At 38.5% G+C, this 23,017-nt stretch overlaps 1 protein-coding gene across 4 annotated transcripts in view; it reads left to right on the forward strand.

Moving 5' to 3' along the window:
* Positions 1–23,017, forward strand: part of PHKB (phosphorylase kinase regulatory subunit beta) — a 245,632-nt gene that overhangs the window by 153,380 nt on the left and 69,235 nt on the right. For all 4 annotated transcript variants that reach the window (XM_075537116.1, XM_075537118.1, XM_075537114.1 and 1 more), the window contains one exon: positions 11,106–11,200. In XM_075537116.1, coding sequence (XP_075393231.1) covers positions 11,106–11,200 — 95 coding nt within the window. The remainder of the gene's footprint in view (positions 1–11,105; positions 11,201–23,017) is intronic.

The following is a 23,017-nucleotide window of genomic DNA, read 5'->3' on the forward strand; positions in this document are numbered from 1 at the left end:
AAGGTTATCCTTAGTTTGTTATGGTCCACACAGTCAAATGCCTTTGCAGAGTCAATAAAACACAAGGAAGCATTTTTCTGATATTATCTGCTTTCAGACAAGATGTATCTGACATTAGCAATGATGTCATCCCTTGATCTATATCCTCTTCTGAATCCAGCCCAAACTTCTGGCAGTTCCTTGTCAATGTATTGTTACAACTATTGCTAGATGATCCTCCCTGCTAAAGGAAAGATTAGAGAGATGAGCCTATTTTAGTCTGTCTTGTGTAATTTTGATTTCACAGAAAGAAAAATTACTTACTTGGTTAACTTTGCTTTACATTATCATCCATTTAAAAACAACAAAGCTCTTAAGCTCCTAATGCTTACTTTCTATACTTAACAATTACTGTTTGAGGTAATATTTTGGCATATTTCATAAACCTTTTGCATACAATACTACAAGTTTTCATCACCTCACTTCCTGCCTTCTAAGAATTTAGTCAGTAGTCACTATTTATGGACATGTTTAGTAATCTTTCAAGGTTTATAAAATGGACAAAATCATTGTTCCTTTATTTTTAAACACCCTGCATTTGTTTGGATGCTACCCCTTTCAGGACTAGCAGTCTTTGCCAGAAAATCAATGCAGTGGGAGTTAGCACAGTGAGGGGCTCTGCAATGGTAAATAGCTATGCAGTGAGACAAAGATGTTTAGGAATATGACCTTTTTAAGGGTATTTGTCACTTTTACCTTTATGGAAGTTAAAATAATACTTTTTTTTAAATTTTAACAATTTATTAGGGGCTCATACAATTCTTATCACAGTTCATACATATACATACATCAATTGTATAAAGCACATCTGTACAGTCTTTGCCCTAATCATTTTTTCTACTCTTTTCTTTTTTTTACATTTTATTAGGGACTCATACAACTCTTATCACCATCCATACATATACATACATCAATTGTATAAAGCACATCCATACATTCCCTGCCCCAATCATTCTCAAGGCATTTTCTCTTATAACAATCAGTACTTCCACATTTATCAGTTCGGTTATATATTATTTTAATTATTGTTTAATTTTATTGTTGTTAGGTACCATCGAGTTGGTTGAAATTCACAGCACCACTGTGTAAAATACGAACACTGTGCAGTCCTACCATCCTCACAGTTATTGTAGATCCCGTTGTTGCAGCCAGTGTGCCAGTCCTCAGTGAGGTTCTACCTCATTTTTCCTTCCCCTCTACTTTACCAAACATGATGTCCTTCTCCTGATAACATGTCCTTATTATTTGAGATGAAGTCACAATATCAATTCGAAGGATCATTCTATCTGTACTTTTTACAAGACAAGTTTATTTGTTCTTTTGGCAGTCTATGGTACTTTCAATATTCTTCACCAACACAATTCAAATGCATCCATTCTTCTCCTGTATTATTTAAAATTCAGCTTTCACATGCATATGAGGCATTTGAAAATACCTTAGCCTAGGTCAGGCATAGTACCCTAGTTCTTAAAGTAGTATTTCTGCTCTTTCCTAGTGCTTTATAGAGCTCTCGTACAGCAGATTTACTCAGTGCAATGAATCATTTGCTTGCTTGGCTGCTGTTTTCATGAGCATTGACTGTGGATCAGAGCAAGATGAAACGCTTGACAACTTCATTGTTTTCTCCATTAATCATGATATTGACTATTGGTCCAGTTGTGAAGATTTTTTTTCTTTACATTGAGTTGTAATCTATAATAAAGACTATTTTCTTTGATCTTCATCACTAAATGCCTCAGTTCTTCCAACAAGCATGGTTGGGTGTTCTGTACATTACAGGTTGTCAGTGAGTCTTTGTGTAGTCGTGATGCTGTTTTCTTCTTCATCAGGATTCAGTCTTAGATTATTTGTTGAGCATAAAGAATGGATAAGTATAGTAAAATGTTACAACTCTGACACACCTTCCTGATTTTAAACCATATCTAATTAATTGCCTACTCATCTCATGTACTTTGGACATGTTGTCAGGAGAGAGCAATTCCTGGAGAAGGACATTGTGTTACGATAGGTTCTTTAGAGAAGCAAAACTATATATATAGGTATATGCATGTATTTGTATATATGGATATGAATGTATAGGTATGTGTATATATACACACATATAGTTTTGTTTCTGCAAAGAATGTGTGTGCGTGTGTGTGTGTGTGCATGTATCAGAGAATCAGAGAAATGGCTCACACAGTTGTTTGAGTAAGTCCAGTCAAGTTTTAAGTTCACGTGTCAAATGTTACGCTAGGGACTTTTCCTGAGTGGTGTAACTTCAAGGGCTGATGATTCCACAATCAATAGGAACTCAGCAGGCTGCAGAGGTGGATGAGACTAAGGTTATTGGGTCATGCTTGTAACTGGAGAGGTGTATAAGTCCAAAGTTGACAGATCAGATGGCAGGCCCTGAAGGCTCCTTGGATCGGCAAACAATATGGCAGGCTGTTGGGTCAAGTCCAAAGAACCAGGGGTGGACTAGTCAGATGAAGACCCAAGATACAGCAAAAAGCAGGCAAGCTTCCCAGTGTCCACCTATATAGCAGTCAGCCACACCCCTGAGGAACCTTCTTTTCAACTGTGTCAGGGCTATAACTTGAGTTAAAGGGTTACACTTTACCTTAATCTAATTACAATGATTGCTTACCGCAGATCTCATTATGAACTTAGTGGCATATATGAGATTGAATTTGTGTTGCCTAATTTCATAGGGGATTACTAGACCTTTAATTCCAAACTACTGAGAATGCTGGCCCAGCCAAACTGACAAAAACCTATTTTAGTCCACTCTTTGTTAATGTGGCACCTGTACACACCTCCTTAAACTATTCATAACCTCCAAGTAAAAAAAAATTTTAATTTATACTTGCACCTCAAAAACTCAAAGTCATTGCCATCGTGTCAATTCTAACTTATAGTGACCCTATAAGGTAGAATTACCTATTTGTTGCTGAGACTATAACTTTGGGGGGGAGGTGGCGGGGGGGCTTGTTAGTTTTATTTTCTTTGGATGTTGAAGCTTAGAAAAAATATTCCCTTATTAGCAAGGGAACACCAGAATGTGCTTACTACATAAGAGCATGAATCATTTACATATTTTTTATTTGCTGAATTATTTATCTTATTATTTTTAATACTTTTATTGGAGTCTCTTGCATCTTTTATCACAATCCTTACATTCCTCCAGTGTGCCAAGAACATTTGCACATATGCTGTCAGCATCATTTTCAAAGCATCCTCTTCCCACTTGACTCCTTCATATCTGCTCCCTCCCCCACTCATCTTCCTTCATGAATCCTTGATAAGTTACAGATTATTTTTTCCATATCTTACATTGTCCTCTGTCACCTCTCACCCACGTTTCCATGATGCATCCCTCTAGGGTGGGTCCTAGGTTGATCTTTGTGATATGTTCCCCCAAACCTTCCCTAGGGTAGAATTGAAGTCATGATAGTGGGGTGAAGGATGCATCAAAGGATTAAAGTTGTGTGTTTTATCAGTGCTATACGCACCCTAACTGGCTCATCTCTTCACTGTGACCCCTCTGTGAGGGATGTCCAATTGTCTACAGTTGGGCATGTATCTCCACTCCATGCCCGCCCCCATTCACCTTGGGTATGATTTTATTCTGGGTCTTAAATACCTGATACCTGATTCCATCAACACCTCATGATCACACAGGCTGGTGTGCTTCTTCCATGTGGGCTTTGTTGCTTCTGAGTTAGATGGCCACTTATTTATTTTCAAGCCTTTAAGACCACAGGCGCTATATTTTTTGATAGCCGAGCACCATCAGCTTTCTTCACCACATTTGCTTATGCACCCATTTTGTCTTTGGCAATCATGTCAGGAAGGTGAGCATTACAGAATGCCGGATTGTCGAACAAAACATTCATGTCTTGAGGGATTGAGTCGAGACCCAATGTCTATCTGCAACCCTAATACTTAACATATAGATATGAGTACCTAGTTATTCCCATCTTTATGTATATCTCTGTATTTAGGCCTCTGTAAATGTCCTTTGGCTCCTGGATCTTTCCTCTATTTCCTTTAACTTCCCTCTAGTCCCACCAGCTTCTTCTGCTTTCATTCCTGTTTAGTAATTCCTCACTGCTACATTGCCCTTGATTGAGACCTACTAGGCATCCTACGACCTTTCTTCAATTGCTTTTAGTTCACTTTTTGTTCCCTTGTCCCTGGGTTGGCACCCCCTCCCCTTTTCTCCCATACCTCCTTTTCTCCCATATCCCCCCAGAACCATTGATCCCGTTCTTTTCATTTCAGATTTATTTATCCCGCCTATCTTATCTACGTAGACATGCAAAGACATTAATAAGTGCAAAAAACAGACAAATGAAATAACAAAGGAGGTAAAAAGCAACAAAACAATAACAGCAAAAAAAACCCCACAAAATAACAATAACAAAAAGAAAGCCACTTACAAAAATGGTAAGGCCTATGAATAGTTCACGGTCTGTTTGTTGGCCTTTATGAGTGTTTTTCAGTCAAGTCAGACGGGGTGCCCCACTCTGTCTCCTAACTCTGTGTTTGGTATTCCCGGGGATTCCATCAGTCTGCTCCCCTGCTGCTCTGCTGCGTGCCTTCAGCGTGTCACCCCTGTGTGATGGCGCCAGAGCTTGCACTATTCCCACACTGTACCCCCAGTATCTTGGTTCAGTGCGGGATGCTGTGTCCCGTGGTGAGGCCAGCCCTACAATCCTCCCGCTGAGTCATCTGCTCCAAGCAAGAACATCGTCCTTGGGACTTGGTCATCCAGGATGTCCTCTCCTCCCTCTCCCTCCCTTTGCATTTCTCCCATGTCCTCTAATCTGAAGTGCTCCTACCCCAAGTTGTAGCCCCAGTGCTGTCCTCTTGAGGGAGGAGGCTCCAGATAGTTGGGATTGGAGCCGGAAACACAGACCTCTCTACTGGTTCTCTGGGTCATGCCAGTATGTTGTATTCACATCTTAAGGCATCAGGCTGAAGCTTGGTCTCTCTCTTCTTCTCCTGTGGAGATATAAATAATACCCTCCCCTTGGGTGGGTTAGTGCCCTGCTCCCCCCTCCCCCCATGTTTTTTCTTCTCTTTCCCCTTCTTATATAGTTGGCTGTCTCATGTATCCCTGGATTAGGTTTGGCCCCTGCCACAGTTGCTGGACCTCATCCCAGGGATGTATGTGTATAGTAACTTTTTCTCAGTGGACTCATGATGTACTTGCCTTTTTGTACTTGACTTACTTCACTTAGCATGATTTCCTCCAGTTCTTCCCATGCAGCAATGCACTTCATGCGTTAATCACTGCATTTTGGGGGTGCGTAGTACTCCATTGTTTGTCAGTACCACAGTTTTTTGATCCATTCATCCGTTGATGGAAATTTGGATTGCTTCCAACTCCTTGCAATTGTGAACACTATGTCATGATCAACACTGAAGCACAGATATCTGGCCATGGTTTGTTTCTTGCCTCTTCTGCGTATATGTCCAGTACAGGGATTGATTGGTCATATGGTAGCTCAGTCTCAATCTGTTTTAGAGATCACATTAAACTTATATAGTGCCTTGGGCAAAACTGACATCTTTACCATATTGAGTCTTCCAATCCACCAGATAGGATATTCTTCCATTTGTTGAGATAACTCTTGGTTTCTTGTAATAATGTTCTGTAATTTTTCTTGTACAAATATTTTTAGACAGGTATATCCCTAGATATTTCATTTTGTGTTTGGCTATTGTAAAGGGTGTTACCTTTTTAATTTCCTCCTCTGTAATCATGTATGATGTGTACAGCAGTCCAATGGACTCTGTTTGTTGATCTTGTATCTTGCCACTCTGCCATATTCTTCTATTGCTTCCAACATTCCACCTGTGAGTTTTGGAGATTTTCAATGTATAAAAATATATAATCTGCGAATAATGATAATTTGGCCTCTTCCTTCCTCAGATGAATACCTTTGATGTCTTTTCTTTGCCTTATATTGTTAGGTAGCACCTCCAGTATGATGTTAAATAGGAGTGGGAACAAGGGGCATCCTTGTCTGGTCCCCTTTTTCTGTGGAATTGTTTTCGTCTTTTCTCCATTGATTACCATGTTGGCTGTTGGTTTTTCATATATAGCTTGTATAGTATTGAGGAATTGTCCTTCCATTCTTATCTTCTTGAGTGTCTTAAACATGAATGGGTGTTGGATGTTATCGAATGCTTTTCTGCATCTATTGATATTACCATGTGGTTCTTATAATTTTTCTGTCAATGTGGCAATTAATACTAATAGCCTTTCATGTGTTGAACCATCCCTGCATCGCTAGTATGAATCCCACTTGGTAATGGTGAATTTTTTATGCTTTTGTATTTTATTTGCCAGTATTTTGTTAAGGGTTTTTGCTTTAATGTTCATTAGGGATGTTTGTCTGTAGTTCTCAATTCTTGTGTGATCCTTTCCCGTTTTAGGTATCAGACTTATACTTGCTTCATAGACAGAGTTTGGGAGTTTTCCATCATTTTCTGTGTTCTGGAAGAATTTGTGTAGGATTGGTGTCAGTTCTTCCTTGAATGCTTGGTAGAATTCTCCTGTGAAGCCATCTGGCCAGGGGTAGTTTTTCATTTTTAATCCCCTGATAACCTTGTCTATTTCTTCTATTCCTATCCGTCTGTTGAGGTTCTTGCGGCCCAGCTTGTATAGTCTAGTGAGGGACTGTTTTTCCAAGTATTTGTACATGTGTTCCAAGCTGTTGAATTCGTTAGAGTACAGGCGTACATAGTGCTGTGTAATTATCCTTTTGATTTCATTAGGGTCTGTTGTAATGTCCCCTGTAATGTCCCCTGTTTCATCCCTCATCCTTCCAATCAAAATTGCTCCTTCCTTTCGTTGGTGGTTTGCCCATAGTCTATCAATTCTGTTAATCCTTTCAAAGAACCAACTTTTAGCTGCATTAATTGTTCCCCATAGATTTCTTGTTTCCCCTCTTCTGTATGTCAGCTCTGAGTTTTATTATTTCTTTACTTTTGCTATTACTAGGGTTGTATGTTGACTCTGCTCTAATTGGTATAAGTTTTGTGCCAGCATATTTAAAATTAGCCTGTTGGACTCAGTTTAGATTATCTCAGTTTTGTTGGTAACGCTCAAAGCATTATGATTTGCATTCTCCTAATGATCAAAATCATTGAGCATTTTTCTTGTGCTTCATGACCATTTATATTATCTTCTTTGGAAAAATGTCAAATACTATGACCATTTTTAATTGATTATTTAGCTTTCTAATATTGAGTTGTTAAGATACAAGTTCTTTGTATGTAATTGATTACAAATAATTTCTCCCTTTCGATAGGCTGTCATTAAACTTTCATCATGGTTTTCTTTGAGCCACAAAAGATTTTAATTTTTATGAAGTCTACTTTTTCTACATTTTTCTTTGCCTGATTCAAAGTCAGAGGGATTTACTCATATATTTTTCAGAGTTTTATAGTTTCAACTCTTATCTTTTCATCCACTTTTAGCTAATTTTTGCTTAACGTATTTTGTGAGGAAGGGATCAACTTCAGTCTCTCACTTGTGGTAATCCAGTTGTACCAATATCATTTGTTGAAGACACTATTCTTTTTCCAATTTTTTGATTGATAGCTTTGTAGTAAGTTTTAATTTATTTTTAATAAATCATTTTATTGGGGGCCCTGACAGCTCTTACAACAAATCATACATTAATTGTATCAGGCACATTTGTACATATGTTGCCATCATTTTCAAGTATTTTCTTTCTACTTGAGTCCTTGGTATCACTCCTCTTTTTACCCTCCATCACCCACTCTTGTGACCCCTTGATAAATTATAAATTATTATTCTTATCTTATAATGTCTCCTTTCACCCATGTTTCAATTGTTCATCTCACTCAGGGTATGTGTGGGGCGGGGGGGAGGAATAATACGTTGATCATTCCAATCAGTTCCCTCTTTCTCTCCCATCACCCTCCTACCTTCACCCTTCCCTCATGGTATTGCTACTCCCATTATTGTTTCTGAGGGTTTTATCTCTCCTGGATTCTGTGTGTCAAGAGCTCTTATATGTACCACTCTACTTGCTCGGATTTGTAAGGTAGAACTGGGGTCATAATAGTGGGAGGGGGAAGCATTAAAGAACTAGAGGAATGTTGTGTTTCGTCAGTGCTATACTACACCCTGGCTCGCTGATCCCTCCCTTGTGACCCTTCTGTGAGGGGATACCCAATTGAAGAGCTACAGAAGATACCTCATTTGAATCAATATGATTGTTTGTTTTGGCTCTTTTAATACCTGGTACCCAATCTCATCGACACCTCATGATCACAAATGCTACTGTGCTTCTGTCATATGGTCTTTGTTGCTTCCCTACTAGATGGCTGCTTGTTTAACTTCAATCCTTTAAAACCCCAGATGCTATATCTTCTAATAGCTGGGCACCATCAGCTTTCTTCTCCACATTTGCTTATGCACCCATTTTGACTTCAGCGATCATGTTGGGAAGGTGAGCATCACAGAATGCCAAATAATTAGAGCAAAGTGTTCTTGGGTTGAGGGAAGACTTGAGTAGACACCCAATGTCCATCTGCAACCTTGATACTCAACATATAAAAAATGTGCATAGACCTATATCCCGATTGTTAAATATTAATATATATATATTCGTGTCTTTATTTATACCTCTATAAATGTCTTTTGACTCATTCTTTCCTCTATTTCATTTCACTTTTCTCCTGTCCCACTATCATGTTCAATCTTCGTTCAGCTCTCAGTAATTCCTCTCAGCTACATTGCACTTGCTCAAATCCCACCAGGCATTCTATACCCTCCTCGCCATCAATTTTAGATCTCTTATTGTTCCCTTGTTCCTGGGTTTGTTGGCTCCCTCTTCCCTTTCCCTGCCCCTCTCCCCTGTTCCCTCAGAACCATTGTTTTCTCCTAGGTATTGTTTATCTTGCCTATCTTATATAGATAGACATTAAAGTTTTAAATTTGAGACGTGTTAATCTTCAACCTTTGTTAATTTCAAAATTGTTTGACTTTTTTATTTTGTAATTTTGAATCCATTAACATAAATTTCTACAAAAAACAAAGACATATTGCTAGATTATCTTGAAAATACACATGAATCTGAGAATATTGACATTTTAGTAATACGAAATCTTCCAATCCATGAACATAAGAGTATCTTACCATTTTAGGGTAATGTTTGATTTCTTCAAACAATGATTTTATAATTTTTACAATATAAAATTTATGTTTCTTTTGTTAAATTTACTCCTAAGTCCCCTTTTTAATTTTGTGTGTGAAAATACAATAATACATATATTCTTTCAATGTTTCCTGAATGTGCATTGATTACATTCTCTGCATTATGTTACTATTACTACCATCTCTTCATATCAGTTCACCACTAGTTTAGAATCTCTGTCTCTTAAATTTCTCATTGTTATCAATTTGATATCACATCGATGGTCCTTGAAGACAACATAATACTGAAGATAGACTTTCTTTACTAGTTGATCTAAACTGTTGTTTCATTTAAATATTAGTGTGTGGGATACTTTGGTTCTAGACTTAAAGATTATCAATGAATTTGGGAGTTCCTCTTGTCTCAATGGATGTAGTATTTCTATAGAAATTTAAATTTTAATCTATTTCACATTATTTCTCCTTTTGCTCAGAACCCATCTATTTGGTCTGTCAATTTTACTAAGTTTTCAAGAAGCAATTTTAGTCTTATTGATATTCTTTTTTTAATATATTTTATTTCGTTAATTTCTAGTATAATCTTTATTATCCTTTTCCTTCTGCTTGTTTTAGATCTATAGTTGAGCCTGAATAGCGCAAATTTGAACTGCAAAGACCTATTTATTTGTGAGTTAATTTTCCCTGCTGCAATTGCCATGAGCTCAGATGTTGAGAATTTCTGCTTAAAATACTGTGTGATGCAAGAACTGTCGAGATAACCTGCCCATTTGGGCATGACTAGTGGAAAAGATGATTAGCATGGGTCTTTTAAGCAGATAAGTAGATACTCCTAGCACTTGAGCTCACTGCAATAACAGCAGGAAAAATATTTATAAGTGGGCCCAGGGAGGTCAAGACCCATATTTCACAAGGGTAAACCCTAAATTACACATAGATTTTCAGCTCTAATGGACACAAGCACCCTTAACCTTGTTGTTCAGGGGTCAACAGTAGTTTGATCTTTTCATCCACTGCTTTGAGGTAGAAGAATAAATTACCAATATAGGAATTTTCTTCTGTTTTAATATAGTTATTTATAGCATACAATTCCCTCTAAACACTGCTTTATTCTGTTTAAATATAGTTATTTATAACATATAATTTCCTGTAAACTCTGCTTTAGCTGCTTTCCCATAAATTTTTTGGACTAATAGAAGAACATGCATTCTGTTCATTCAGTGGAATATTTTGATACTGATACCTTTAAGTTTATTTGGTTTTTATTTCAAGTTCTATACAAAATTATTTTCGTTTATTTTTCAGCAATTTTATAAGTATAATTTACATATCATACAATTTAATGTTTCATTAATTTTCAAAAGTGTGCAATCATCATAATTAATTTCCGGACATGTTCTTCTTTCATGTACTCATGTTATTAGCTCCCTTTACCCTCAAGAAACCATTTATCCAAATACTGCCTATAGACCATTTCTCCTGTATATCAAATACAATGGGAAAAGTTAAAAAAAGAAGCAATACCAAAACAAAAATAAAACAGAGAAACACGTCAATCAAAAAGAAATCAGAAAAATATTAAAAACTAGAACAAATTTAAAATGGATCAAAAGGGAGATCAAATGACAAGGTATTAAATTTTAACCTGACTGCATCTGCAAGAATCCACTTTCCAATGCTCTCTGCATGAGACCAAGGTTGTTCACATTCTCTAGTCGATGGTCAGAGGGTTTTCATAGAGGCTTAATCCACTTGTTCTTCCCCTAGACTTTTTTTCTTTTTAAACTAAACAACTTAAAAATGGTCAAAGGGGAGATCAAATGATAAGAGAGTACATATATAAAAGTTTATTTTTTAAAATTTTACTTACTGTCTTTCTTTCTAGTTGATGAATTAATCAGTCCTAAAGACATTGATCCAGTCCAGCGTTATGTCCCACTACAGAATCAACGTAATGTGAGCATGAGATTTTCGAATCAGGTAAAAGAATCTTTTTTCTTAATTTAAATTTAATCAAAGACTAACTTGCTTAATTAATGAAGAACTTTTTTGTAAAGGTATTTTTGTTATTCCTACCTAAGAGGCAGCTTTTCTTTCTTGTGGTTAGTTAAGATGTATTGTGGGAAAGGGTCCATTTGTTAACAAACAGGTAGGAGCCACAGGTATCCAGCACAGTCTGTCAGGGGAACATTGTCATCTTCAAAATGCCTGTTTCAGGCGTCAGATATCTTTGAGAATATATCAAGGATATGGCTGGTGGGGCAACAAATGACAGTACTATTACTGAAAGAGTGGGTTCCATAAAAGGGCCTGTGCCTACTCTCTCGCCAGTCCCATGACAGAACTGACAGAGCTGTTCTCCGTACTTGGTGACATTTCAGGGAAAAGAACAATTTAAAAATGTTTACATTTAGTTGCTATGGATACAAATGATATTGTGTCAACAGAATAAGTATTTACAGGATCAGAAAGATTGATGTTGACTTGAGCAAACCCTAAAGATAAAATGATTCTAGTAATGAGGACTGTTAAAATGAAAGTGTGTGGATTGTGTAAACTGCATTGAAAAAAGGGTAAACTGTGTGCCTAGGATTCTAAGTGCTTAAGATGCATTTAATAAGAATAGCATCAGCAGTTACAAAAGAAATGCCCAGAAAATTGATCATTCCTTTTATGTTTTACAAAGGGAAGTTTGATAAGTTGCTGAATTAAAAAATGATGATGATCTGACATATAAGCTCCCACCTAGTACACAATATAAAAATTTTAAAAGTAGGTAAATCTAGATGTATTTTTAATATATACAAATGAGTATAATGTATGTATATGTTTACATGTACATATGTGCATATAGTTACAAGGGTAACTAAAGTATTACTATTAAAAATCTTTATCAAACAAAGGTATCAGAGGGAGAAAGGGAGAACTAAACCCAATGATTGACTTACAAAAACCCCCACCCCCCTGTGGGGGACAAACAACAGAAATGTGGATGAAGGGAGACAGTGCACATTGTAAAATATTAAAACAAAAATAATTTATAAATTGTCAAGGGTTCAAATGGGTGGAAATGTGGGGGAGGGAGGAGAAAAAGAGGAGTTGATACCAAGGGCTCAAGTAGGAAGAAAATGTTTTGGAAATGATGATGGCAACATATATATAAATGTTCTTGATACAATTGAAGTAGGGATTATTATAAGAGGTGTAAGAGTCCCCAATAAAATTATTTATTAAAATAATTTTAAAATATTTTTTTCAATTAAATTTAAAAATAATAATTTTATAGAAGATGTCAAATATGAAGCTATTGTTTCTTGACATATACTACCTCTGTGTCTGAAGATGGTGTTTCAGTCTCTCTAACCCCTCTTCAAAGAATTTTGTACCTTGAATTTACTCCAAGTCAAAACAGTAGTTTGGGCATCCTGAGGAAACCCTTGTGGTATAGTGGGTTATGCATTGGGCTGCTAACTACAAGGTCAGCAGTTTGAAACTATTGGGACAAAGTTGAGACCTTCTACTCCGATTACTCCCATTAGAGCCTTGGAAACGCACAGGGGCCTTCTGTGCTCTATAGAAATAGAATCAACTCAGTGGCAGTGAGAGATAACTCAAATTGCGGTCCTTAAATTTGGAGAACAAAAGGAAGTATTAAAGGGCATGATCAGGTCTATAGGGTAAAGTGGGTAAGGCTTCCCAACAAAATTTTGTTACCCTGGAAGTATGAGCAGGTGTGTTGTCATGATGGAAAAAAACCCTCAGCACAACTTCCTAGACTCTTTCTCAACAGTGCAACTTTGAATTTTCTTAAAACTTATAGATATCAATAAATGCTTGTTTTGAAAATCTTCCTTAAATCATTTAATTATTCTGAGTGGTTTATAGTTAAGACTAATTTGACAACCTTGCAAATCTTTGGTTTTTCTCAAGAACATAAAATCCCTATATCATTTTGTGACAGAAATTTCTCACTAGTCTAGTTGCTTCTCTAAGGTGAGGATTTGGTTTCCATTTTAGATTGCCTTTAAGGGCGATGCAAGTGTACAGATTTTACTATAAAAATGGTCACACAGAGGTGTCCGACCTCCTCTACCTTCACAAGAGGGGGAGTGTATCACGATCACCATCAGCCCAAAGTTGATTCCTATGAGGTAGATGCAAAATACACCTCCACCTTGCAATCTGTTTTTGTGTGTGTGCCAATTCTTACTATCAGCCTCCTCTCTAATAACACGTGAATACTCTTCAATTGGATCCAATAATCCATTGTGCTGACCCCACAGAATTCACAGTAAAGACTCACAATTATGGGGTTTAGTAGGGAGGTGTGCCAGGTTACAATTCAGGATCAGGGTCAACCAACTACATAGCTAGCTTAGGAAGTATGTAGGTGGGCCTTCAGTGCAAGGCAGCTTGCTCAGCTCCTCTCAGCCAAGCAGGCCTCCACTCAGCTCCCGGGAACAAACAGATTCCTCTAAGCATCCTCAGAGCAGGCTCATTTAGATCACCTCAACTTTGGCCTCACTCAGGCCTGGCCTCTGTCCTACTCATTCAAATATTACAAAGCTCTTTAGCTCTGCCAACAATCACCTTGAGCCACTCTCCTCCACCTGGGAGCCTCCTGCCACCAGGCTCTCTGGTCTCTCATCCCTTGGGTCAGCATGCCCGCTGTAGACACATTGCTCTGTATGGAGGGAAGCCTGCTCTGCCTTCTCTCATCAGTCTGCCTGTTTTGCTGCCACCATTTCTCTGCCACTGCTTCTTGACCTCATATGCCCTCTCCAGTATTAACAGCGCTCTCTCTCTCTCTCTCTTTCTCTCTCTCTCTCTCTCTGTCTTCAGGGTCAGAGAGGTTTTCAGTCTAAGAAATCCAGATGCAAAAGATTCACTATGATCCCCAATTTTCTTCTTGATGATAGTTGTATCCCCTTTCTGCTCTTAGATTAACTTCCTTTTAAGCCTACCAGGATGATGAAACTGGCTAATCCTTTTGTCAGGGATTTGTACCTCGTATTTGCATGGTACTACCTCCCACCAGGGTGCCACATACCTTTGTAGTAACAGTAACAAACAGGAGTAGCAAACTGTCCAGCCTATCTGGTGGACACCAGGATATTTATTTGCATGTTGTCATTAAGGTACAGTCAAGTTGGCTCCTACTCATAAAGAATGAAATACTGCCTCTTTCTGTGCCATCACTGTTATGTTTGAAAAGTCCATGGTTGCAAGCCTTTGTTAGTCTGTCTTATCAAGAGCCGAGCTCTTTTTGATGGCTATCTGCAGTGAATTATTATGTGGCTTTTCTAGGTATAATTAGTCTTTGTTACTCCGCCAAATGACTTTTTCCTGATGGGTCTGGGTAAGGTGGAGGAAGATACTAATAGGATTATATGATTCACCTGTGAGTGGTTGTTAGCAGAGTTCATTGTGATTGCCATCTTACTGTCCATGAGCTGTCTCAGGAGCAAAAGCGGGGAAGAGCCAGGAGGGAGAGAGTTCTTTGGATGCCAGGATCACAGTGCTTTAACATTTGATCCAGACAGTCTTGACACCAGAGGATCAATAACAACACAACCAGGATCCAGAAGATGAGAGGCAAGAGCAACCAGCTTTCCAGCCCTCAGAACAAGTAAAACTGAATTGCTTTTAGTAGGAGGCTGACTTGCGAAGTGAGGTGCCTCTGAGCACTTAATTGGGTGCTACTTTTCCCTGCCCATGGAGCTGGAGCTGAGTACTGTTAGTTGATGCTTACAGCAGACTTGTATGCTCTTTGGGCATTCACTGGCAGCCTTAAAAGAGCTTTCTAACATAGGGAAGAAAGAGGACAGGCCAAGAGGCTGAGGGCAAGAGAGAGGTCTGCCTGTGAACATAACAGAGAAGAAATTGTCATTACTGAAAACCTGTATCCTGTGCATTTCTCACTTGAATCATAATTTGTTAATTTCCCTAAGAAACCCCATAATCATGACCAACACTTATGAATTCTGTGTGGCCATTTCAATGAGTTGTCAAACTGAGCCACAGTAGTAGAGTGTTATGGGAGAGACACTTCATGTTGGAACTGAGTAAAAAGTGATGGAGGGTAAAAGCACGTCTGACATCCCTCTGCTTTGTGGCCTTCATCCTTGGGAGCCAGAGGAGGTCAGATGTGGCCCCAACACTGCTTTTTGTTTGTATGAGTGTTTTTTGTTTACCAATACTGTTTTTATATACCTTCTAGTTTACTAGTCATTAAGTCCTTCTTCAGGTACTGGTCCCTCCTGATAACCTGTCAAATGTACATGAAATGCATTCTCACCATCTTCACTTATAAGGAGCCATGCTTCCTCCTAGCCAGATTTATTTGTCCTTCTGGTGGTTTATGGTACGTTCATTATTCTTCATGAACGCCGTAATTCAAATGCATCAGTTCTTTAGTATTCTTTTTCATTTTCACATGCATATGAGACCATGGAAAAATACCATGGCTTGGGCCAAGCGTACTACCTAGTCCTTAAGTAACATCTTTGTTATTTAACACTCTACAGAGGTTTTATCTAGCAGATTTTCCCAGTGCAATTTGTGTTTGGTTTTTTGACTTCTGCTTCCATGAGCATTGCAGATCCAAGTAAAATTAAATCCTAGACAACTCAGATTTTTCTCTGTGTATTTGATGTTATTGTTTTCAGTGGCCAGTAAGTCGTGGTTGAGTATGTCAGATTTGTAATTAATTTATCAGTTAGATTGACTCCACACTTTAAACCTTCCAAAATATTGTAAATAGAGGGTCATGAAATCCTGAAAATTCCTGAAAATGAGGGCGATCCCTTCCCTCATTGGAGGGGGTTTGTTGACGTCCCAATTTCTAACCTCAGCTTCAAGTATTTCCTAGATGATTCTCAGGACTCAGAATTTGTTGTGCTTGTGGTATATTAGAGCAGAAAGTTATAGAAAAAAAGGCAAAGGACATGGGGTGAAGTATGGAGTTAAGCAGGCAGAAGTTTCCAAGTGTCCCTTCTGCATGCAACGTACTTACTCTTCCTAGCAACATGTGTAACAACATGAGAAAATCACAAAAGCATCCTCTAATTTGGGTATTAAAGTTTTTGTCAGGGGTCAGCCATATTGGCATGTAACATACACATGATTGGCTCCAGTCATTCCAGCAACAGTTTCCCAGAGAAAAGGAAAATATTTCCCATGAATCACTGTAATTATCTGGACAAGCTGGTGCAGACTTATGCAAGCCTTCATGCATGCACTGATACTCCTAGCATGTGGAGCATTCCAGGAGTTAATTGCCACGAACCAGCCAAAATGCAGTCCAGGGATTTTGTAAGGCAAGTGCCAGATTTGAGCAACACAGGCCCATGGAGTTAATGTTTTCTTTTACAAAAGTATTATAACATGAAGAAAATTTCCAGCAACCAGAAAGTGAAAGAAGTGTGCACACCTTTAGCAGGTTTCGGTTGCTAACATATAGCCCCGAACATTGAAGACTAAGTTGAGAGCTGTTAATGCTCTTAACAATATTTCTTGCAAATGCATTTTATGAAAAGTTAAATACTCTTCCACCTGTGATGAATATAGACATCTGGAATATCTAGCGTGCCTTTTATTTCATTTTCTTGCCTAAGAAATAAGACAGAGTGGCTAGAATTTCCAGTGCATTCTGAATAAGAGTGATGAGATCAGATGCGATTACCTGTGCCCTGTCTGTCTTAAAGGGCTTCTGCTTGTCTGTTAATGTGTTGCACTATGTTGGCTTCTGTGTTGCTGCTGCATATGGGAAGTCATGCCACTAGTATTTCAAATACCAGCAGGGTCACCCAGGATGGACACGTTGCACCAGAGTTTCCAGACCAAGACAGACTGGGAAGAATGGCTTGGTGATTGTTTTCTTAGATCCACAAGTAATGTTTATGGAAGCAGCAGTTAAGAAATCAAATGCATATTGCTTTGGAGAAATCTGCTGCAAACAATCTCTTTAGAGTGTTAAAAAAAAAAAAAGCAATGATGTCACTTTGAAGACTGAGCACCCAGGCTATTTTCAACTATCTCATGTGTATTGCTAAAGCTGGACAATGAATAAGGAAGACCAAAAAAGAAATGATGCCTTTGAATTATGGTGCTGGTGAAGAATATTAAACAAACCATGGCCTTCTAGAAGAACAAAGAAATCTATCTTGGAAGAAGTAAAACCAGAATGCTGCTTAGAAATAGAGTAACAACTTTATCTCAAGATCTTTGCACATATTCTCAAAAGGGACCAGTCCCTAGAGATGGACCCCATGCTTGGTAAAGTAGAGGGTCAGAGAAAAAGAGGAAGACCTTCAATGAGATGGACTGGCACAGGGGCTGCAACAAGGGGCTCATGTGAGGTTGACAGCATTGATTTCTGTTGCACAGTGAGTTGATGTGAGTCTGAGAACATTGGATCTTTCACTTTCAATTATCATGTTAGCTACAGGCTTCTTGTCTCTGAGGCTAAAAGAGTGCCTCTCTATTTCTAATGCACAGAAAGGTTTGTTTTAATCACGAGTGGCTGTTGAATTGCATCAATTATCTTTAACTACAAGGTGGTACCCCCAAAGAACAGAATTTTTTTTCAAAGCTATGTATTTAAAATTTTTTCCTCAGAATAACCTTATCACCTTCAAAGTACTCTCCCTTACACTTAATACGTTTGTCAAATCTGTGATTCTGTTCTTGGAAGCATTTTACAAATTCATCTTTTAGATGGTTAACAGTACCTCCCTCGTTTTATTCTTCAATTCTTCTATGTCATAAAATCGCTGTCCTTTCATGTTTCCCTTCATTGTGGACAATAAGTAAGGTGCACAGGGCAAGAGGGGCTTGCTGTTCTTGGTTAAAAATCGGGCACTAGGATGGCTGCATGAGCAAGTGCATTTTCATGGTGGCAAAACCAGTCTCTGCGTGGCCGCAAATCAGGCCTTTTATGCTGTGCACTGTTATGCAATTTAGAACTTCTACATGGAAAACTTGATTAACAATCTGACCTGGTGAATGAACACCAAATGCACTACAAGTCAACATTTTTGTCTCTTTGGGAAGTTGACATCATCCAGAATGAGCTTTGTCATCAATCATCGTTTCACCTTTTTTGAAACGAAAAAACCACTCATACACTTGAGTTTTTCCCATAGCGCTGTCCTTGTAAGCTGTGCTCAACGTCACCATAGTTTCTGTGACATTTTTTCCCAAGCAGGAAACAAAATTTCACAGCTGCACACTATTCTTTTAAATCCGTCATCACAAAAAATGAGGTTCGAACGAAAAAATTTCACTGTGACCAGAAAATACATTCCCAGGTAACACCACCGGATGCACTAACGTAGAGCCAGTTGCTAGATGCTTGCCTTGTGGGAAAAATGCATACTACCAAAGCTCCCACCCAGCAGAGCTTTTTCCCAGTTTGGGGGGAGTACCCCGTACTATTGTCAGAGGAACCCTGGTAACATAGTGGCTTGCATGCTGGTCTGCTAACTGAGATCAGCAGTTTGAACCCACCAGCCACTCTGAAGGAGAAAGACGAGGCTTTCTGCTCCCATACTGATTTACATACAGCCTTGGAAACCGGAAGGGGCATTTCAGCTCTGCCTAGAAGGGTCCCTGTGAGTCAGAATTGACTGGCTGACAGTGAGTTTGACTTTTGTTTTGTTATCTATTGTTATGTCATTGTCTTTGTTTTGTCTTATTTTCAGTTTTAAAAACTCATTGCCATCAAGTTGAATCTGACTCATTATTAGCCTGTTGGTATGGTAGATTACATTTATTAATCTTCAGATATTAAACCAGCCTTTCATACCTTAAACAAATCCTGCTTAGTTATGGTGTAAATTGGTAAGTCTTTTTTGCTAGTACTTTGTTGAGAATACTATCAGTATTTTTGTTTAGATCTGGTTTGTGCATCAAGGTAACAGTGGCATATTTTGTTAGTAGTGTTCTTATCTCTCCTATTTTGTGGAATAAATTATGCAAAATTGGTATCGGTACTAATTCTTCTTTAAATGTTTGGTAAAATTCTCCAGTAAAACCATCTAGACATGGAGATTTTTCATGTAGATTTTAGTTATAGATTTATTTTTAATGCTTTTATGACTGGTTTATAACTTTTAAGACCTTGCACCATTTCTTCTAAATAAAAAAATGTACATATATTAGGTTGTTCCTTGGTTTTCTTTATTCTCACTGTTATGGCTATATTTTTTTGAACATCCCTATTTAATTTCTGATGTTTCTCTATATTTGGTCTTATTTTTTTAAGTCCTGTTAGAAATTTGACAATTTCATTGATTTTTTCCTAAGAGCTCCCACTGTACTGATTGCAGTATATATCATCCCAAATAGTCTTTGAAGCTGCTCTGAGGTCAGACTGGCCAAGCTTTAAGGAGTTGGCATTGAAATTTCAAGCTAGGTGTCTGCATTGGGCTTCCTTTTTCCCTTCCTGTGACCAGAGAGTGCAGCCTTTTTCTGAATTTTGTACTTGCTTATTTTTTCATCTGTTGGTTGTTTTCTGGTACAAGCTTCTCCCATGTTCTGTCTAACATGTTTAAAATCTCAAGAATTATTCCTTGCCATTTCTCAAATCCCGAGTTTCCTAGCTACTCCATTGTGCTTTTTGTCTAGCTTTTTAGGTCCTTTAATCATTGTCCATTGACTTATTTCTAGGCTAAATAATTATTTTTATAGTAAGGAAGTAAGAAATACTAAGTCTAAACTACCTTATTTCCACTTAAACTGGTTTTTAAATGGATAGGTCCTTCTTTGAGTAATAATTAACTGTAATTTCTTATTTAATTGTTTTTCCTCTCAAGAGTAACTTTTTTCCCAATAGTCTTATTGGCATGTAACTTGCATATCATACAATTTAATAGTTTACTTGTTCAATCGTATCATGGAGGACTGTACAATTACTACCACATCAGTTTTAGAGGATTCTCCCCTCCTCCCCCCCCACACACACCCACGGTTAAATTGCCTTTAAAATGATTTGTGCAATCACAATTTGTTCTCGTGTCCCTTCCCCCCTCCAGCTTTCAGTATGTATTCCCAAAATCCCTCCTTCCCGCCATCCCTCCCCTGGCTTCCCTAGATCCACTTGTATCCAATGATATCTGTATATCCAGTGATAACTGTATTATCATTATGCATCTACTCCTCTTGTGCTTCCCAGATGGGAGACCCAACGTAAAACAACAAACAAAATCATGCCAAGGTGGTAAGGTTAAAAACATAATAGTATACAGAGAATAATACAGATAATGCATAAAAGGGAAAAGACACTCCCCCGCCCCACCCCAACAAGGTTCAAAAAGCCAGGGAATAAACTTCTGTCATGGAACCAGTAAGAAATATTTGCACCCAGAACAGATTCTGGTCATGTCTATAGGGTGGTCAACTGGCCAAGTGTTGAGTTCAATCCAGCATAATCAAGATTACAATGGTATTTGCCTAGAAGTAAGGCTATTCGAGACTCTTACCTGTGGCTAGAGCAGATCTGTCAGTGGCTCAGTCTGACCAGATACTCTGCAGATGGGTCTGAGGCTCCCATCGTCCCCCATAGCCCTCCACAAGTTGGGTATTCATAATTTTTGCTCTGATGCTTTTCTTGCCATATTAAATTTTGTAATTGCCATCTTTGAATCACACAAGCTGACATGCTTCTTCCATGTGGACTTAGTTAACTCCTTGCTTAGATCACTACTTGTTTGAACCTTTAAGTCTTTAAAACCCCAGACAGTTTTCCAATCGATAGCTGGGCACCCTCATCTGCTTTCTTCACCAGACTTTGCTGTAGCACCCCTATCTTCCATGACCATTTCACCATACTTTGCTGTAGCACCCTTATTTCACCTGTATTGAGCAGGTCCATGATGTAGGAACAAATTGTTCTAAGGTGGAGCTAGGATTTAGTGAGTCCATTCATTCCTTTGTAAAGCCAATAATATTGCATTGTATGTCATGATATGAATTACAATTATCTTCTATTCTGTCATATTGTTTCATTTTCTTGATGATATCATTTGAAACATAGAAATTTTCAATCATAATGAAGTCCAGTTCTTCAAGTTTTACTTGGTTTCCTTATTTGGTGCCTAATTTAAGAAATTTAAGAAGTCATTGTCCAATCCAGTTATAATATTGCCTTATAAATGTTTCATCATTTTAGGTATTTGATTCATTTTGAGTTAGGCTTCATGTATCTTGTAAATTAAGGACATTCAGCCTAATTCTTTTTGTTTGTTTCAGCTTTATTCATTTGAAAGTAAAGATTCAGTTTTAATATCTCTGTTTATTTACTCTCTAGACCAGCAGTTCTCAACCTGTGGGTCATGACCCCTTTGGGGTCAAATGACCCTTTCACAGGGGTTGCCCGATTTATAACAGTAGCAAAATTACAGTTATGAGATAGCAACAAAAATAATTTTATGCTTGGGGATCCCCACCACATGAGGAACTGTATGAAAGGATCACGGCCTTAGGAAGGTTGAGAACCACTGCTCTAGACTGTTGTTTCTTTGACCTAGTCATTCTCTTTTTTCCTTTTGTCCCGTTCTTGGTGGTGCTAGAGCAAATTCAGGTTGGGTCAAGAGGGAGGTCAATTGACCAAGTAGTTTATACTATGGTTTGATTCATCATAATCAAGTTTACAATAATCTCTGGCTGCTATTAGAGCTTTTCCCCCGTGGCCAGAGGGGATCTGCCAGAGGCTCAATCCAACTAGAGACTCTGCAGATAGATTTTGGGCTCCCTCTGTCCTCCATAGCCTTCTACAAATTGGGTGTTCACAATCGAAACTCTGATACTTTCCCCTTCATCAGATTTGGATTTTGTTATTGTCCTCTTTGGACCACACGTACTGGTAGGCTTCTTCACACACCAGGGAATTGAAGACAGCAGGGAAGTAGGGTGCTGTGGAGGGATTGTTGGTGTCAGGGGTAGAAAAAGAGACTCAACCTTTTCTTGGGAGCAATACCATGTACACACAGGGAGGGGAAGGAGCAATTACAGCCCTCTTCGGAGACAATGCATCACAGGTATCCAGGTAGAAAAATAGACTGGACTCTCTGCCCCTCACTGAAGCGACACAACCTCATCTGCCCACCTGGCAGGAATCCATTAGTACTCCGGGGTGCGATGGACATATGGATATAAGACAAGATGTAGAGAACTCTAGCTTGGGGATCAGTCAATGTCACCAAAGATGACAGTACAGATGTTTGAGAGTTTGGCCACAAGACTTTCTTTTTATTAGCCATTTATATGTGATTTTCCCCCAAAACCATTTTATTGGGAGCTAATACAGAGCTATCGTTTCATAGTTCAGTTACATCAAGCAGTATTTTAGAGTTGCTACCACAGTCAGTTACAAAACATTCTCTTCTTTCTTGAACTCCTTGACATCAGCTCCTGTGTTAGTCTGGGTACTTTAGAGAAACAAATCCACAGAAACTCATGTCTAAGAGTTTTATATAAAGGATAAGTGCACATCAAGAAGACATCCCAATCCAGTGCTGCCCAAGCCCACAGGTCCAACATTAACCCATAAGTCTAATACCAATCCACAAAGTCCTCCTCCATCTCACAAAACAGGCACAATAATGTCGACTGCAGGAGGAAAGTTGAGTCAGTGAATGTGTAAACATCACAATGCTGGCAGGGGTCTCCACATGGGTGCTCCAGCACCCAGGGCTTCACTGGGGTAGATCCATGTGGCTTCTCCTCAAGGATGTCTTGCAGAAAGTGAGCCTTGCCAGCTAAAGCAGGGAACTGGCTATGGCAGCTACACCCTAG

Source organism: Tenrec ecaudatus, chromosome 18 (genome assembly GCF_050624435.1).
Source record: "Tenrec ecaudatus isolate mTenEca1 chromosome 18, mTenEca1.hap1, whole genome shotgun sequence".
Classification (NCBI taxonomy): domain Eukaryota; kingdom Metazoa; phylum Chordata; class Mammalia; order Afrosoricida; family Tenrecidae; genus Tenrec; species Tenrec ecaudatus.